Source organism: Cavia porcellus, unplaced genomic scaffold, assembly GCF_034190915.1.
Source record: "Cavia porcellus strain 051 isolate PalLab524CR breed Dunkin Hartley unplaced genomic scaffold, mCavPor4.1 scaffold_22, whole genome shotgun sequence".
NCBI lineage: Eukaryota > Metazoa > Chordata > Mammalia > Rodentia > Caviidae > Cavia > Cavia porcellus.
The window spans coordinates 20005801-20024628 of NW_026947505.1; the positions used below are offsets into that span (position 1 = coordinate 20005801).

Consider the following 18828-nt stretch of genomic DNA (forward strand, 5'->3'; position numbering starts at 1 on the left):
CCCGCAGGTGAGTGGTGACGAAAGTGCGCCCACTCATTGAACACTGTGCAGAGAGGGAGAGGGCGACACTGTGGCCTCTGCCATGCCACAGCCAGAGAGGGTTGGGAGTGACCGGGTGGGCGACTGCTCCCAGGACCCTGCTCCTGCACTGCAATGGAGTTGGGCCTGCACAGGACCCAGGGCTAAGTGGAAACCCGAGCCAGGAGTGCCCGGGCTCTGTACCAGAGTCCAGGGAACCATGCTCGGGGCAATGCAGCATGCTGTCATGGAGTCCCAGGACTCGAGGCCCTGGAGAGGCTCACCGAAGTCGGCTCTGGGAATGTCACAGCATGCGAAGTTTAGGCTCGCAGAGGGCGGCCATCCATGGTCCTGAGGCCCGGCACTTGGTGGTGGGTTTTCCTGGGACCCCCGCAGGCGGCGGTGGGTAGTCGTGGGGCCGGGCAGGCGGCGGTGGGTAGTCCTGGAGCCCGGCACTTGGTGGTTGGTAGTCCTGGGGCCTGGCAGGCGGTGGTGGGTAGTGCTGGTGCCCGGCACGTGGTGGTGGGTAGGCCTGGCGCCCAGCAGGCGGTGGTGGGTTGTCCTGGGGCCCGGCAGGCATCGGTGGGTTATCCTGGGGCCCGGCAGGTGGTGGTCGGTAGTCTTGGAGTCCAGCGGGTGGCATTCGCAGATCCGAAATGAAATATGCTCGGGCGCCGAGCGGGCCTGGAGGCCTGAATGGCACAGGTCCCGGCAAGAACTCGCGAGGATGTAGCGGCAGGTCGTGGCGTCCGGGCAGCATGCCGGGCGCATAGTCTCTTAAGCCCAGTGGTGGGCCCATGCGTGCAACTGGAAAGCAAGAGGGACATGCGGACACGTCCTGAGGAGCAGCCCAGGTCTGCTGAAAGCGTTTCCCTTCCCCTGTGCCAGGAAGTCGAGTGATGCACTGGACATCACAGATAAGGAAAACTGAGGCTCAGTAAGGCTCAACCACAGCCTGACCCTCCCTTCTCCCACTGCCAGCGGCCTGTGGCGTCCCAGGTGACCACCCCGCTGAGACTGGCTTTCGCTCTGCCGAAAGGGCCCTTCTGGTCCAAGCAGCTGTGGAGGCTGCACTGGGCTCAGAGTGCTGGGCCTCGTGCTTCAAGTCAGGCGGGCTGCAGCTGCCAATCAGGACAGGTGAGGTGAGAGGACAGGGTAGGCGGTGGTGCCGGCCCAAGTGTCCTACGGTACCGAATGGTTGCGGTGGCCTAGGAGACATCGGCCGAGGCCCGAAGGATCTGCAGAGCAGTGGTGGCGGCGGCGACCCATAGTCCACGTGGGACGGCATGGGGCCTCCCAGGAACGGGGGCCCTGGATGGGCTGGGGGCCCCTTCACGGCCATGCTCACCTGCGAACAGAAGCAGGCCCAGTTTAGAGCTCGGCAGTGAACCGGTTGCCCGTCCCAAGAGGAGTCAAGGGATCCCGGACCCTACTGGCCCCTCTTGAGTAGCAAGCCAAGCATCGAGCATGGTCACCACGCTGCCCCACTTGTGTGCAGAGATGAGCTCCAGAGGTGCCAGCGGGGCGCTGCACCAGCTCGCTGCACTCTTGCCAGCATGAGCGTGGCCCTGGGCACGACAGGGGCGGCACAAGGGCTCCCAGGGTCCCGGGGTATCTGGGGAGAACAGGAAGCTACCTCGGCCTGTTGACACTGCACAGGGAGGGGCTGGCGGAGGCGCCTGTGCCTGGGCTGCTTGGGAGGCAGTCCATGGAGCTCTGACCATTGCAGGCGGCCCCATGCGGTGTGAAGGCTGCCAAGGCATCAGCCTAAGGACCAGGAGGCACAGCAGCCTGGGCCGCCCGGGGTCGGATTCAGGGGGCCCTGGAACTGGCTCCCCACTCCCACAAGAGCCCACGCCCACCTCATCCCCATCATTGCAAGGGGTCTGCCTAGCACAGACCCTGAGGACCCCAACAGCTGCTCCCAAAATTCAAGCGCACGCGAGTGTGGCGATGCATACCGGTCATCCCGCACTCGGGAGGCTGAGGTGGGAGGACTGCTAGGGAACTGCAGGTGGGCTCTGGGTACTGTGAGGTCAAGTCCTGCTTGACCAAACACTCAAGGCAGGGGCGTGAGGTGTGCTGTGCTCCAGCACTCAGCACGCGGCCCGAGCCTTAGTGAAGGCCCAGTCAGATGGTGACCTAGTCAGCGGGGTCATCACGCCCAGGCCAGCTGGAGAACAGAGTGGAAACCGAAGGCACATGGAGCGGCTTGGGCCCATGCACGGGCTCCAGGCTCACCTTGGCGTTGTCCATGTCCTTCGCTGGGGAGGAGCCTCGGGAGCTGCTGTTGGCCACGGGGCCAGGGCCGGGATCTGGGGGCAGAGAAGGCACTCAGAGGACTTTCCCAGGACGAGGACGAGTATGGGGACGAGGATGAGGATGAAGACAAGGACCGGAAGAGGCCTCGGGCACGCCCTCAGATGTGCACTGGGGAACACTGCAGCGCCCCGAGGACTGTCCCTGGAGGGAGCAGAGGCATGGCTGCCTCTGACAGGCAGCTGCAAGGCCCGTGGGAGGCAGGAGGCCAGGGAGCCCTCGAGTGGAGCCAGAGGTACCAGGCTCACTGAGCAGGCATCAAGTGAGGGTGGGGGGGTCGAAGGAGGCCTCAGCCTGCGCGGGCTCCACCTGGTCAGCACTTCGCGGACCTGGGGAGCTGGGAAAGCTGTGTTGTGGCAGCCCAAGCCAGAGGCGGAGGCTGCTTTAGGTCTCAGGCTGTGGAGGAGGAAGACAGGGCCAAGGAAGACTGAGTCCGCACACAGCGGCCACGTGCTTTGGGAGCAGCGCACAGAACCAGTAACACGCGGACCTGCCAGCTCGGGAGCCGTCCCTGGTGGCCCGCAGGTGAGTGGTGACGAAAGTGCGCCCACTCATTGAACACTGTGCAGAGAGGGAGAGGGCGACACTGTGGCCTCTGCCATGCCACAGCCAGAGAGGGTTGGGAGTGACCGGGTGGGCGACTGCTCCCAGGACCCTGCTCCTGCACTGCAATGGAGTTGGGCCTGCACAGGACCCAGGGCTAAGTGGAAACCCGAGCCAGGAGTGCCCGGGCTCTGTACCAGAGTCCAGGGAACCATGCTCGGGGCAATGCAGCATGCTGTCATGGAGTCCCAGGACTCGAGGCCCTGGAGAGGCTCACCGAAGTCGGCTCTGGGAATGTCACAGCATGCGAAGTTTAGGCTCGCAGAGGGCGGCCATCCATGGTCCTGAGGCCCGGCACTTGGTGGTGGGTTTTCCTGGGACCCCCGCAGGCGGCGGTGGGTAGTCGTGGGGCCGGGCAGGCGGCGGTGGGTAGTCCGGGAGCCCGGCACTTGGTGGTTGGTAGTCCTGGGGCCTGGCAGGCGGTGGTGGGTAGTGCTGGTGCCCGGCACGTGGTGGTGGGTAGGCCTGGCGCCCAGCAGGCGGTGGTGGGTAGTCCTGGGGCCCGGCAGGCGTCAGTGGGTTGTCCTGGGGCCCGGCAGGCATCTGTGGGTTATCCTGGGGCCCGGCAGGTGGTGGTCGGTAGTCTTGGAGTCCAGCAGGTGGCATTCGCAGATCCGAAATGAAATATGCTCGGGCGCCGAGCGGGCCTGGAGGCCTGAATGGCACAGGTCTCGGCAAGAACTCGCGGGGATGTAGCGGCAGGTCGTGGCGTCCGGGCAGCATGCCGGGCGCATAGTCTCTTAAGCCCAGTGGTGGGCCCATGCGTGCAACTGGAAAGCAAGAGGGACATGCGGACACGTCCTGAGGAGCAGCCCAGGTCTGCTGAAAGCGTTTCCCTTCCCCTGTGCCAGGAAGTCGAGTGATGCACTGGACATCACAGATAAGGAAAACTGAGGCTCAGTAAGGCTCAACCACAGCCTGACCCTCCCTTCTCCCACTGCCGGCGGCCTGTGGCGTCCCAGGTGACCACCCCGCTGAGACTGGCTTTCGCTCTGCCGAAAGGGCCCTTCTGGTCCAAGCAGCTGTGGAGGCTGCACTGGGCTCAGAGTGCTGGGCCTCGTGCTTCAAGTCAGGCGGGCTGCAGCTGCCAATCAGGACAGGTGAGGAGAGAGGACAGGGTAGGCGAGAGGACAGGGTAGGCGGTGGTGCCGGCCCAAGTGTCCTACGGTACCGAATGGTTGCGGTGGCCTAGGAGACATCGGCCGAGGCCCGAAGGATCTGCAGAGCAGTGGTGGCGGCGGCGACCCATAGTCCACGTGGGACGGCATGGGGCCTCCCAGGAACGGGGGCCCTGGATGGGCTGGGGGCCCCTTCACGGCCATGCTCACCTGCGAACAGAAGCAGGCCCAGTTTAGAGCTCGGCAGTGAACCGGGTGCCCGTCCCAAGAGGAGTCAAGGGATCCCGGACCCTGCTGGCCCCTCTTGAGTAGCAAGCCAAGCATCGAGCATGGTCACCACGCTGCCCCACTTGTGTGCAGAGATGAGCTCCAGAGGTGCCAGCGGGGCGCTGCACCAGCTCGCTGCACTCTTGCCAGCATGAGCGTGGCCCTGGGCACGACAGGGGCGACACAAGGGCTCCCAGGGTCCCGGGGTATCTGGGGAGAACAGGAAGCTGCCTCGGCCAGTTGACACTGCACAGGGAGGGGCTGGCGGAGGCGCCTGCGCCTGGGCTGCTTGGGAGGCAGTCCATGGAGCTCTGACCATTGCAGGCGGCCCCATGCGGTGTGAAGGCTGCCAAGGCATCAGCCTAAGGACCAGGAGGCACAGCAGCCTGGGCCGCCCGGGGTCGGATTCAGGGGGCCCTGGAACTGGCTCCCAACTCCCACAAGAGCCCACGCCCACCTCATCCCGATCATTGCAAGGTGTCTGCCTAGCACAGGCCCTGAGGACCCCAACAGCTGCTCCCAAAAATCAAGCCCACGCGAGTATGGCGATGCACACCGGTCATCCCGCACTTCATCATACAGAAACATTTCATAACGTGATGAGTGCAGTGTGAACCTCAGTTTCCTGATTTTTCATTGAATGCCTAGAGATTATGAGTTGAAAACTTGTCAATTTCCTTAACTGTCCTTGAATTATATTCTCAAAATAATCTGGCTAAGGCTACCTTCCCCATAAAGATTTTTCCCTCAGGGGCTGGGGATTTAGCTCAGAGGCATAAGCACCTGCCTTGCAAGCGGGTGGTCCTAACTTTGATCCCCGGTACTGATAAAAAAAAAAGGTTTTCCCCTCAAATTATAGCCATAAGAAGTGACTCAAAATGCTGCCCCCAGTCTGTCGGAGCACTGAGACTCTGGTGGGTGTAGACGTGTGACAGAAGCAGGCCGATTTCCTAAAAATGGGCACAGGACACATCTGCAAAGGAGCTTCGCTGTTAACAAGCCTTGGTCTGTTAATGTAGAACCCCTCCCCGTGTGAGTTAAATACATTCCATTTTGGACTTCTCATGTGCTTCTGTGCCCATCTCTTCTATGTAACAAAGCAACTCAGCCCAGTTCCTCTGTCTCGGACGCCACACTCACTTGTAGATTTTCACCGCCTCTGTGGCCGGCACCACCTTCTCATCCACAGCCGACAGCGCCTGCTCTGGCTGCTGCTGTGCACATTCCACCTGACTCGGTATCCTAGGAGAAAGGCAGCTGCCAGGGCTGAACTCGGCCCACAGGCCACTTCCCCACCCAGCAGCAGACACAGGGTTTCAGGAGGGCAGTCAAGCTCCAGGCTCTGGGCCATTTGCTTGTGTTCTTATATTCTCTCACCTCTCGTTGTAATTGTCTAATCGGCAAACAGAACAAGCTAAGAGCAAGCATGCGCCAGGCTCTAGCTGCCTGTGTGGGAGATGAGTGTACCCCGAGGGAAGCCAGGATTGTCCAGCAGAGCTGCTGGGAAAGCAATAGGCGGAGTCCACCTCCCCCGCTTCCCCCATACTGTCAGGGAAGAGCTGTTCCTCTAGACCTAGGCCATGATAAGCACACAAGATAGGCCGAATGGGTGGACGGGAGCCTTGGCCCCAGCCAGAAAGCAAAATGTGGTCCCCAGAGGCCAGTGCTGCCCTCCCTCAACCCACACATGGAGAACAATGCCAAAGATGCTGAACTGAGCCCTCGACAAATCCCTAGGCTTCAAGAAACAAGCAGTGGAGCTGAGGCTACAGAGGCAGGGACGCTGGGCCCAACTGCTAGCTGGATGAAGGTGACGGCAGACAGGCAGGAGCAGCCTCAGGTCGCCATCACAGGAAACCAGCAGCACCCTGGGCCCCAAGTTTCCTCTATGATCACTGCACATCGAAGCTGCTAGGCAATCAGAAGTGACAGGAATGGCCAGCATGAGACACTGGGCAAAATCTCTGGGACTCACTTCTGCAGCTCCAGCTCCTTCTGTTGGGACAGCTCCTTCAGGACCTCCACCTTCTGCTGCAGCATGCTAAACTCCTCCTCCAGCCGGGCCTTGTCCACCTGCAGCCTGCCGAGGTCCTCACCTAGCTTCACGATCTGGTCTGGGAGGTGAGACACGTCACCAAGGGCACTGCCAAAGACACAGAACCAGGCTCCCAGCATCCCTGCCTCATTCATGCCGGCACTCAGCCTGACCACCATGCGGTCAGGGACCTACCTTCCAGATCACATCTGGCAGACAGGGAGGCTCTCAGCTTCGACTGCAGGAGTTGGAGATCTTTCTGAAATACGGATATTGCGGGATGTGTCTGAAAATTGTGAGGGAGGGGCACAGGCTTGAAAGTAAGGCTGAGTCAGGACTCAAGGGCCCCGGGGGGGGGGGGCTCTGTGAAGGGACTCACCCGGGAGACATCCATCAGCTGGTGCATGTGAGCCTTCTTATTTTCCCCACCTACAAAGAGAACAAGTGTGGCTGTGTCTTCCTGTGCCGTTTCTAACACTGTGGTCTTGACTTCCACAAAACTAAACTAATGCTCATGAAACACTGTAAAGAAAAACAATTCACCAACAGAACTGACACACTGACTTTCATGACAACTGCACCCTTAGATTTTGTGAGCTCCTGCCAAGACAGCATGCCACATGGTCTAGGGGGAGCTGGCCGACGTGGGTCCAGACTCGCACTCTGAGCACCCTCTGCAGCTGGGGCGGCACCGTGACCAATTTCCTCATCTCAGACCCTGCTGCTCTCCAGCCTCTGCCCTGACAGCCTGCGCTGTGGTTCCACATCCCGACACTCTAGGTGACCCTGGCCAAGTGCCTGAGAACCACAGAACAGCAGAGGCCGTGAGTACGGACCCGTGTGTCATCTCCAGAAAGCTGAGTGAGTGTCTTCTCTGGCACAGAGGCCGACACAAAGACAAAGGCTCCAGCGTACACATCCAGTTCTCAGGGGTGGAAAAGCAGCTTTCCCCACTTGCCTGCTGCTACTGCACCCCAGTGACCCAGACATAAGTACGAATTATTCAGATGTTGGGAGCCATTGAAGCTGGAAACCGACCACACATGCAGGGCCAGGGCATGGCTGGCCCAAGAACAAAGAGTCCCTGGGGTTGCCATGTGAAGAAGCTGCCTCAGCCCAGAGATGACCAAGCCCCAAGACAATCTGAACAGTGGGCTGCTAGGACAACAGTGTGTCACATGACATTAAGTTGCTAAAACTTATAAACGCCCCTGCAGTGAGGGGCCAGTTCCTTTCTTCCCATGAGGAGGGTAAGGGCTCCACCTGACCCCAGATTGGTCTGTCTATTTTCCCATCCTCTTGTGGTCCTTCACACTAAGAACCTAAAGAGCTGCATGGGTCAGTCGGGGCAAGAAGAAACTCAGCTGAGAAGCAGTATCCATGTATGGAATTAAAGACAAAAATGCTTAGGAGACTGAGGTAGAAATTTTGCTGTGGGTTTGAGGCCAGTGTGGGCTACACAGTGAGATCAAGGCCAGCCACTACATAGAGACCTTGTCTAAAATAACAATAAAGAGAAGAAGACAAAAAAGGGCCCTTGAAGGGCTGGGGATTTAGCTCAGTGGCACAAGCACCTGCCTGGTGAGTGCATGGTCATGAGTTAGATCCCTGGTTTAAAAAAAAAAAGGGCCCTTGGGCTAGGGCTGGTCTTACCTCCCACTTCTCCTTTGGCTAATTCACCTGGCTCACATCTGCCTGGACCTGGACCCTCAGATTCCGATCCCCTCTCCTCCAACCGGTTCAGCTGCATGATGCAGTTGTTCAGAGCCTAGCAGAGAAGGGAGCAGCAGTTAATCGCCTCTCCATCCTCACAGTGGGTTTGTTTTCCAAGTGTTCATGATCAGGCTGGGCCGGCTGGGGTAACTTACACCAATGCTATCATCCTTATCATGGAGAGTGGCTTCCAGATCCCTCTGAGACTTTTCCAACGACCTGATTCGCTGGCTGAGTTTAGCGTTCAGCTTCTTCTGGTCTTCAACTTCCTGCTGTAGCTGAAAGTCACATGGAAGGGTCCCTGCGGACTGGGGATTCCACAGAGGCACAGGACCATGCAAGTGGGATGGGGAAGCAGGAGTCCTGTCCCTCCTTGTCCCATCGCAGAGGCTAAGACTTGGTTCAGGACTGCAGAGTGTGACTTCCACCCTGAGCTGTCAATGAAGCTGACCCCATCCATCAAGTCCTTCTGAAAAATGCCTGCTGACTCAAATGCCTGACTTCCAGGTGGCACCCGTGGGCATGTATTGCTGGGGCTTAACATATTCCCACTGGCATGAACCGCTGCAGGGCATGCAGGACTGTCCTTACCACCTAATGGGACTATCCTGTGTATCCCCCTAGCAGGAACATAACCCATTCACATGGGAACTGCCGGCAGCTAGTTGTGGGATTTCTGGCCTCAGTGTGTGTGTGTTGATCACAGATCCCTGATCTAACCTTCCTATGGCCAATGTGAGGCAGTAACTGTTAGAGGAGGCTTAGCAAAGCCTTAAATCTGAGGTTTAAAAAGCCAACCCATGGCCTTGCTGAGGCCAAAGTAATGACTAGTATCTAACAAGACAAGGGCCAAGAACTGCCATCAATTTACAAAATTGAAAATCCATGAGAAACACAAAAGGAGCCTGTGCCCTCAGTAATGTGCAAGCTGAGGAGGACAGACTCGATGCTCCCCAGCTTGCTACAGGGGCCTGCATAAGCAGCTCCTCATGAGAAAAGATGACAGAGCTAAAGTCGCTGGGTTTTGCACCCACTCTGACCAAACATTTACAAAATCTGCACTTTCTTCTTCTTCAGCCTTGTGTTTTCTTCCTGAACCTGATGGCACTCAGACTTCACCTTCTCCTCACTCAACTTGCCTTCATTCAGGGCGACCTGAACCTAACGCACAACACGACTGTTCACGAGCCGCGCCAGGGAGGGGCCCCACGCCCTGCCCCTCAATCATGCACGGCCTCTGCCTTCCACGGCTCTCAGCACTCATCAGGTCACCACTGCTCCATGCAGCTGAGTCTCGACACTGACACCGGCAGGGAGTGTGGGCAGCCTTACCTTGGAAAATTCTGAGGCATTCATTGAAATAACCTCCTTTAGCTTCTCCACAGATTTCTCATTTTCCAGGACCTGCCACGGAAGCAAGGAACACACAGAACGCATTAGGACTGTGGGAGAAACACTGATACATATGCTAAAGAACAAAAACATTACTACAAGGTACCCCAAACTATCCACTATGTTTTAGGTAAAATCGGGATTAAACGTGGTCTGGGGAAATAAATCTGCTTAAAGAGCTGAGAGAAAAAACTGAATTCAAGAGTTTCATGGCACCCTCAAGCTTTGGGGTAACCACATGACATAGAATAAAGAAATGTTCAAGCAAACCATGGAAAATGAACAGCTTTTTCTGGTGTCAGGAAAACAAGCCCCAAAAGGTCTGGAGATTTAGCTCAGCAGCATTAAATGCCTGCCCGCCAAGCACTGGGTCATGAGTTCGATCCCTGGCACCAAAAAAAAAAAAACAAAAAAAAAAAAAAAAAAAAAAACCAGCTCCAAGATCACTTTAAACATGTTCTTGTCTGAATTAAAAATGGTAAGAATGCTGGGTATGGTGGAGGACGCCTGTAATCCCAGCACTCAGGAAGCTGAGGCAGGAGAGTTTAAGGCCAGCCTAGGCTACAAGGTGAGTTCACAGCCAGCCTGAACTGCATAACAGAACCCAGTCTCAAAAAGACAAAACCAAAATAAAACAATAGAAAAAAAAGTGTTTCTGGGGGAATAGAAAAATCTCATGTGCCAAATTTCTCAATATTTATGACAATACTGGCTCAAGGGGTGACCCTAACCCACCGTTCTTTTAACTGCAGGTTGTATGTCATAACTTCCTGCCAAACAGCATGGTGCACAAAGGACTGAAAATGGGCAATTCACCAGGTGTGTGCTGAGCAAAGGACCAGGCCACACAGGAGGTGGGAAGTGTGAGAACTCTCCTCACTACATTTCCGCTTAGGGGATTTGCAGACTATTCGAAAGGCACAGAGTTCACTGTGAAATAAAACCAGTTTACACAGAGTACTCAACTGGACCAATTTTTTAGCCACTGTGTGTTCTGGAGGACACAACTATGAAATTATCCAAGATTCAGGATCAAAACACTTCCCGTGCCTATAAAAACATTCTACTGAATTAGTACTAAAAATCCCACAAAATGGGTACAGGCATGCTCGCTTCTGTTATTCCTAGTCTCATGGAGTTAACAGCATGGGAACAGCTCAACTGATTTACGAAATACCTAATAATACATCTGTAGTAACACGCAGCAGCAGAACTCACCAAATCCTGATTTTTCATGTTGCGTTTCCGCTCACATTCTAACATATCACCAAGAGTTCTGGCCATATCATCCAGAAATTCCTTGCTTTCTTCAAGCACCTTGATTTTATCCAGAAGAAAAGAGATTAAAAGTAACAGTATGCATTAATGCTTGCTTTTGTTTTTAGACTATAATCCCCAAAAGAGAAGGACTTTTACCTTGTATTTAATTGCTTCCTCAGAGAGAATCCTATTCTGATTCTTGGTCTCCTGAAGAAGCCTCTGCGATTGATTGATCTATGTAAAAAACACATTCAGAACTAAGTAACAGAAGTCACTGTGCTAGTAAAACCTTGTTCCAAAGAAGCAAGCAGAGCGTTCCCTTTACACATGATGGTGCATAAGATCTGGAGGGCTCAGAGGAAATGATGAAGCGAGAACACAGGCCTTCAAAATACCGTAATAACTGAGCTACACCACAGACAAGCTAGAGGAGGGCCCGTGAGAGGTTCTACCTTCTGTTCATAACTTGACAATTTTTCTGCAAGTTGTGCATTGTCCTTTGTGGTAGTCTTCACCTTTTCGGCAATCTGCTGTTCAGTGACTAAAAAGAGGAAATAGCCAGGTTATTAGGAGCATTAAATGGAACTGAGCTGCACAGTGTCTCAGCAGCAAGGACACCTGTGAGGCTCTGTGAGAGACAGGGCTTAGCACAGCTACCTGCCTGTCCAGAGAGACCCGAAGCTAACAGCAACAGTGCACAGGACACTGTTAAACTTTAAGAAAACTATAGTAATACTTGTTTTGAGGAGATACCAATTACTGCAAAGGCAGGAGATACAGTAAAATGTTACACAGTTGGAGAGGCTTCTTTCACAAAAGGCACTTGTTCTCTGAAAACGGATCACTTCAAATGAATGTCATTTGCTACGAGAAAAAGAAACTTTAGGCTACAGATCTACACTGCTGTCTCTTGAGCTCCTGTGCCGATAAACCTATAGGGGCCAAGGTGTCCCTAGCACAGACACACTGTCCTCTCTCCACACCTGTGTGGTCCAGCCACGCTCTGTCTGCTCCAAGTAAGCAGTCACCCCTGCACCACATCTCCTAGCTCAGCCGGTACCATCACCCTCCCCACTATACTATGGTTAGTAGCAACAGTAAAATGTGGAGCAGTTAGTGAGTCAAATCAGACACCAAAGTCACTGTCGCTCCTAGCCTGCCTAAAAGTCCTCCCAAACACCAACAGGAAGAGATTTACCTTGGTATATTCTCTCCTTTACCTAGAAGAAAAAGAGAGAAATTTGATGTCAAACATTTGATTAAAAGGAATGCATAGTTCCTAACACAAGTCAGGATCATAACCAAGTGAAAATTTAGTAACCTTAGTTCAGAATAAACCCATACAATTAAAAACGTATTATAAATAGCCTCTGATACAGAGGAAGAGTAAGGAGCGTGTCTTACTTCACAGCTACACATAGGCTTGTGTGCCAGGACCAAGTGAACACCAGGCTTCTGAGATGAGCATTTGGCTTCAACAGTGAAATGCTTGTTTTTATAATACACACATTATTGATTTACTTACTCAAAATTACTTGACAATCCCAAAGGCAAGCATGCAGTCTAGAAATGGGTGACCATATGGAAGACTGGAAAGCGAGATTACCAGCATAACCTTTGCACTAAGATACGCCTCTCTCACCCACTGGAAGATACCTCAGAAACCCTATTTCAAGTGATCTATTGACTCAATTAAGAAATAATCTAATACACCTCATCATCTTTTCCCCAGACCACAAAAACAGTAATAAATCTAAGCAGAAGGGAAGACACCAGAAGAACACAGAGAAATGACAGCTAACGGCTTCCAGGAAGAGCACAGACCCAGTTCTTCCTCCCGGTGCCTTCTGGGGTCATAAATCCTAAACTGCAACTAATTAAATACCACAGCAGCGATCACTGCACTTCTCTGTAACGCAGACTCTGTCTTCTCGTTCCGAGTGCTATAAACAGTATAGGACAGCAGAGCGCAGTGGCCAGCTGAGGGGCGTGGGGGGGAGGGCGACTGTGCTCTCCAGGATCAGGAGTGGCACCTCAGAGCCATGTGACCTCAGGGAGTGGGAGGAAGTGAGCCCAGGGGCAGGGTGTGAAGCTGCAGGGCTGAGCCTGAGAGCCCTGCTGGGTAGCAGCTGCAGGGGAACCAAAGGAGAGGAGCAGGGGAAACAGCACCTTTTCACCCCCAAACACTCTGCGTACCCTTCCAGGCGTGCTTGCATCCAAGAAGCTATTCAGTGAGATTCCAGAAGTCCTCACAGGAATCTTTCATACGGTGCTATTTTGGGTTTGTTTTTTGGTGGAACCTGGGACAGGGCCTTCACAATGAACTACATTCTCAGCCTTCCCATTTTTCTTGAGACAGGCTCTTGCTAAGTGACCAAGTTGCCCAGGCTGGGCTCAAACTTGCACTTCTCCTGTCTCAGCCTCCCTCTCCTCCAGGGCTGCAGGAATACACACACCACTCTGCCTGATCTTGCCTGGACCTTTTTACCATCTTACTGTATTTCTTGCCCTGTATGTTTCTACAGCACAGTTCATCAGTACCTCACGGTCTGTTTCCCCTTATCCCACTTCACATTAAATCGTGAACACCTTCTTTGCCCCCTGCCTTTGAAATACATACAGCAGCCTAATATTCTGTTCTGTGGATATAAATAAGGTGAAACGTGATATTCCCTAATATAGATCATTTAGGTTTCACCAAGTTATTACTCTATTAAATACTACATCTAATACCTTTGTATAAAATCTTAACATGTAATTTCTTTAAGATCACTTACTGATGTTATTATACCATATAAAAGCAATTTATATTTCTTATGCTGTTTTGTATCCCATTTTAAAGGCTTATGATATATAGAATTATTAAACTGGTTTTCAGGATGGCTATACGAGTCACCAACTCTACTAACAAGTGGATATGGTTAGCTTGCTCTTAAGTCTTTGCCAGTACCAAGATTAAATTATTTCAGAAAACTAACTTGAATTAGAACCACTGATTTGTTTATGTTAATAACTGAAAGGGCCAATGATAATAGAATCCTCAATATATACAGAAGTCAAAGAACAAGTTAATTCACTCACTGGAAAAACATTCCTCCACAAGAAAATCGCAAGCATAAGGATTCCAACACAGGTAGTGAGCAATACAGGCTCCCAGGGGAGCCCATATAAGTCTCCAGGCCCGGGCTGGAGATTCTCAGGTAACACTGCAACCAGCTGAAAAGGAAGGCCACAAATAACGGAAACCCGTTAACAGAACTGGCGGAGCAATCACAAAGGATCATCACAGATACTCTCGATCTACTCTCCATAGTCTAAACCAACTTCCAGGTGCCCTGTAGAAACGTCTGGAAAGGGGGTACAGTCAGGCTCACATTCTTGTCCCATATGTGGAGTCTCTAAATTTAGGGAGTGAGTTGAGCCTATTTCCCAGTTGGCCAACAGCCCTTCTTCATCGCAGTGTCTCACGCATGGCCCAGATCACGCTTAGGTGAGCTGTTTTCTATTACTGCACACGCGCGCGCGCGCGCGCACACACACACACACACACACACACAAACACACACCCCACATTGTAAATACATGATAGAAGCCATCGGTTTGTGTGTCTGCAAGCAAAAGCACTATGACAATGATCGCCACAAATCAGGCATCACTCCTCCAGGAGGCTGCGTCTCAATTCGGTGCACCCTCAGGAAACAATCCTTGCAAGGAAAACAGGTGGGGCGTGAACGTGGCTCCCAAGGCGATGGCTGGCTTCAGACCATGCCGCTCCCTCAGGACAGCCCGGCCCTCTGCAGTCCACACCACGCTCCTGCCATCGGGTACCTTCCGAAGGGACCGTCCCACCAGCAGGCGACCAGCGCCCCTTGCCCAACCCTGGTTCCCCCGCCTCACCTTCAGTAGCAGGGCTACAAAGGCCGAGTACAGCTTTAACAGGCGCTTCAGCAGCTCGGGGGTGCCCGGGGACACGAAGACCACGGCTACAGTGGCTGATACCGTGTCCATAGCAAAGGACCGCTCGCTGCGGACCCGGCCGAACCGGGCAGGACCGGGCAGGACCTGGCCCGACCGGGCCGGACCGGCAGTGGCAAAGAAGTCTTTCCCAGTGGCAGTGGCAGCAGAGGGCGGAACTGCACAGCTACACCTTCGGCTTCGTGCTGCTCTATGAACCATAAACATAGGTAACAGAGGGTCTCCAGGACGACCACAAAGGGGCAGGGCTTCACTGAGGGGGCGGGGCGAAAGCTGGACACCGCGCGGGGGCGGGGCGGGAGCGTCCAATGAAGGAGGCCTGCGGGCGGAGCGCCCAATGAGGGCGGCCGGGGGCGGGGTCCCGTGGCCACAGAGCAAGGCTGGCCAATAGCCGCTCTAGGGCACCAAGCTCAGGTGCCTTCACCGCTGGAGCTGGGCACCAGGCCTTGCAAGTGCCGCTACGTGGCTGCTGGCCTGGCTGGCACCTTCGCCCAGGTGGGGTGGGGCCACGCGTCAAAGTTCAGGGTGCAGACCCCTGGCGCGGCAGCTCACCTCAGAGCCAGGCCCCTGTCGCAGGTGGCTGGCATTGTAGTTGAGGGAGCCTTCCGTCCTTATTCACAATGTGGATTAAAAGGATCAGCAACTGATGGCAGAAACAAACGACTGTATCAAAAAAGTGTTGGGTGATTTTTTTCTATGTATTCAACAGGTCTTTCCTGATTATGTCTCAAAAATCAAGAAGCAAAAAGGGAAAAGAGTGTAAATCTGATTACTTAACGCAAAACAGAAAGAAAACGTGGAAAGGAAAGTTTGTAAATGGATAAGGGGAGGAACGTTGAAGGGAGGGTAGGGGAATGGGAAAGTAAACAGTACCATGTAGAGGTACAAATCCTCTATGATGATCATTAGGTATGTCCCAAATGTACCAATAAATGTAACTGAAGTGAAAACACACAACGCTTGTTCAGCCCCTGCCTAAAGAAACAAAACACATGGAGAATAAGCTAGTGAGGCTCAGAAAATATGTGTAAGTAGCTGTGCCACGGGAACAAGGCTGCATGGCTCCTAACTGCACAAAAGCTTGCTGAGGTGGCTGGCCAGAGCCCTGAACTGAACAGCACTGGGGAGAGATGGGGTGGGGCGCTCTCCCAAGGTGCCTCGCTGTATGGAATGACAAGAGCCCTAAATGACCGCTGCCAACCATTTAAAGAGATTATGTCAAATTAAATTTGCAAGGGTTTTGGCCCAGACAGGACTCTAGCCAGAAAAGCCTCAACAGGAACCAGGAAGCTCCTATCTCCCCCACCCCTAGGAATTTACCGTGATGTCATCTTCCCCACCCCTGGGAATTTACCTATGGCGCCAAACCTAGGACCAGGGATTTGGCTCAGCGGCTCAAGCACTTGCCTGGCAAGTACAAGGTCATGAGTTCAATTCCAGGCACCAAAAAATGAACAAAAAAAATGAACACTAGTGGTCTTGCCTGCCCCTGACAACCATGAAAGCCTTTTATAGGCACTACTGCAGACCCCCTCCACAAGCCCATACAGGTCACTCCTGAGTCTCCATCACCCTATTCTCCCTTTGTGGATCAAGTCCTGATGCTCAGGTTCCTTTAAAATCACCCCAGGAGTCCAAAGGTCATATCACCAAGGTCGTCAAGACTGGATCCTGGGATTCTCCACTGGCTTTGACATTTGGATAGCCTCAACCCACTGAGGACTCCACGCTGAATTCATAAATGACAGAGAAAAAAAAAACACAAGACTTTCCACCAGACAGCCTGGCCTTCCACAGTGGCCTGTGCCAGAGTCAGGTGCTGGGTGTTATTTTGTGAGAGTAGTATCTAAGCCAACACTTGACACGGGGCAGGTAGGTACTCAACAATAATCTCCACATGAATCATCTACTCCATCCTGTCCTCAGACAACAAGACCTGTTTAAAGGAGTGGTTTTTTCCCCCACTGGCAAATAATAACTTTAAAAGCATGAAAAAGAGAAAGTCACTTAGCTCAACCCATCTAGAAACAAAGGAGGTTTGGTATTATTAGGACACTTCCTTCCAGTTATTTTCTAGGCATGTTTTTTAAACCTTTGGAATTAGATGGTAGGCACACTGTAACTTTTACCAGAAACATAGTCCCTGATTATCTTTTAATTTGCTCCTAAATATTATTTTGCATAACTTCATAAACCTCCATTCTAAAGACACATCCCCTGGAATTGACCTATCCACTATCTCCAGCCCACACCAGTGGAAATATAGGTTGCTACCAATTTTTTACTAGAGTTTTTAAAAAATCTGAATGATGGGTGCATGAAAATATCATCTATATTTCATGTTTTGTCTCAGCTACATCCCCAGAAGAATAATTATCTGATTAGACTATTTGGCCATCTTGAGATTTCGGCTCAAATCTGTAAAACTGAACCACACTTTATATTTATTTTTTACAGAAATGAGGGAAGGGGCTGTGAGCTACAACCCTAGTTAGCCCCATTTGTTTATTTATTTAGAGAAAGACGCTCACAGTTACCCAAGCAGGGCCGGAACTTGCAATCCTCCTGCCTCAGTCTCCCAATTACCTGGAATCACACACGTGCACCACACCGGGTCTTTTTCTTGTTAATTTGAGGTCTTCATTCTAGATGACTCTGATTTATCTACAGACTAAGCAGTCCTTCCCAGTTCTGGGCCTCCAAATCAGACAAATGCATCTTCCTTATACTCAACCCAACCCAAGCCAAAATCAGAGCCCTGTGGTGCTCACTTTCTGACCTCCTCCCAGGCTGACTCTGCACCAGTAACTAACAGCGTTTGCATAGGATCCCTAAATTAAACCAATACCACCACCCAGCCCCTTCTATTAAATCATACTACTTATGATTTAATACAGACAAGGGTATCTTAAGAAACTGTGAACTACTTTACTAAAGCTGCTGCATCATTCCCTTCTGGTTTAGTAAGCAAAACATCACATAAAACAGGAAATAGATTCAACTTGATGTAATTCAGCTGACTTCTAGGTACCCTTGCATCCTATGGCTATATGCTTTTAAGAAAATTCCTAACTTGTATCTGTGTGTTTAAAAAAAAAAGGCAATACTTTTAGGTAAATTTTGTCCTACCTGTAAAAAGCAGGGAAACGATTGGTCAGCCCCTGTCACCTGCAGCTCACCTGGGAGGAGCTCTGAATGGTGGGTAGTTAGGACTCCAGGAAAAGCCAGAGTGTCCTCAGCCATAAAGACTTCCCACACCAGCTGTCCCAAACACACCTACTCTTCTGTAGCCATATGCATTAATACCTGGGCTTGTGCCAGCTACACTGCAGCCACTATGAACCTCTTCAGACTATGCACCCTTTCCCGCTGGGGCTCCCGCTTCTCCTTGGTCTTCTTTTATGGGCCCACAGAACCAAAGCACCTCAGAATCTAATGTCCCAAGGCAACTGACAGCTGTGACTCACAACTCACCAACTCATAACCCCAACATCCCTTTCAGAGCAACATGCCAGGAGCCACGATCTAATCACGCTAGCCAGAAGTAGAGGCAGGAGAGAACTTCAGATCACTAGAAGTCTGCCTCGCTTTCTAGATGACAAAGCAAAGCCCTCTCTAGTAAATCCCATGCTGTTCATCATGAAAATATTTCCAAGGCCCAGCCAGCAGCTCCCCAGCAAGAGCTGCTCACTGGCCTAAAGCAAAGCATGGCACGGGAATCCTCGGATTCCACAGTCTCTGGCTCCTGCCAGAATCCTTGGGGCGGGGAGGGGGGCAGCCATGGCCTGTGACAGCAGCACACATTCTCCAGCATGGCATCCAAGACTTGAAAACTGAGGTCACAAAGCCAAATGCCAATGGGACATAGCGAGAAATGCCAAGCAACTGGACCCAGGCAGGCAAGAGAGGACGATAGAATCATGATGTTTGGGAGCAGCAGGCCTGACCCTTTCCATAGGCAATGACCACCCCTCTGCAGGAAATGACCGTCAGATCTGACTGTTTTCAAAAAGCCCACAGGTTTTCTGGATTATTCCTAATGTTTAAAAGCCTTTATGCTATCCAAACTGTAACAGCATATAGGCTTGAAAATTTCTACAAATCCCTCCTTAATACAGACCTACATAA

At 52.5% G+C, this 18828-nt stretch overlaps 2 protein-coding genes across 4 annotated transcripts; both read right to left on the reverse strand.

Moving 5' to 3' along the window:
- Window positions 1–322: 322 nt before the first annotated feature.
- On the reverse strand, window positions 323–817 carry LOC134472167 (proline-rich protein 2-like). Its single transcript, XM_063233339.1, has one exon. The coding sequence runs from the start codon at window positions 815–817 to the stop codon at window positions 323–325; it is 495 nt and encodes a 164-aa protein (XP_063089409.1).
- Window positions 818–3085: 2268 nt separating this feature from the next.
- On the reverse strand, window positions 3086–14965 carry LOC100732748 (transport and Golgi organization protein 1 homolog). Of its 3 annotated transcripts, none has more exons than XM_063232896.1 (15): window positions 14623–14965; window positions 13807–13941; window positions 11924–11945; window positions 11178–11266; window positions 10882–10959; window positions 10684–10782; window positions 9406–9477; window positions 8229–8381; window positions 8014–8128; window positions 6740–6789; window positions 6556–6646; window positions 6301–6439; window positions 5466–5567; window positions 4112–4268; window positions 3086–3710 (listed from the first exon to the last, which is right to left on the reverse strand). In XM_063232896.1, exons 1-14 carry the CDS (start codon window positions 14905–14907, stop codon window positions 4265–4267), a joined length of 1434 nt encoding a protein of 477 aa, XP_063088966.1. In that variant the 5' UTR covers window positions 14908–14965; the 3' UTR covers window positions 3086–3710; window positions 4112–4264. The 3 variants fall into 3 exon arrangements, with proteins under 3 accessions (XP_063088966.1, XP_063088968.1, XP_063088967.1); XM_063232898.1 differs by having other exon boundaries at window positions 3090–3710; window positions 8229–8351; window positions 14623–14962; XM_063232897.1 differs by having other exon boundaries at window positions 3091–3710; window positions 6556–6619; window positions 14623–14960.
- Between the last annotated feature and the right edge of the window lie 3863 nt (window positions 14966–18828).

Excerpts from the sequence above, each read along its gene's own strand:
- LOC100732748 (XM_063232896.1), bottom strand. The coding sequence starts at position 14,907 with ATGTTTATGGTTCATAGAGCAGCACGAAGCCGAAGGTGTAGCTGTGCA. Across the intron at positions 11,946-13,806 it reads TGTGGAGGAATGTTTTTCCA|GTAAAGGAGAGAATATACCA; the intron begins GTGAGTGAATTA and ends TTTTTCTTCTAG. Across the intron at positions 6,440-6,555 it reads TGCCAGATGTGATCTGGAAG|ACCAGATCGTGAAGCTAGGT; the intron begins GTAGGTCCCTGA and ends CTCACCTCCCAG.
- LOC134472167 (XM_063233339.1), bottom strand. The coding sequence starts at position 817 with ATGGGCCCACCACTGGGCTTAAGAGACTATGCGCCCGGCATGCTGCCC.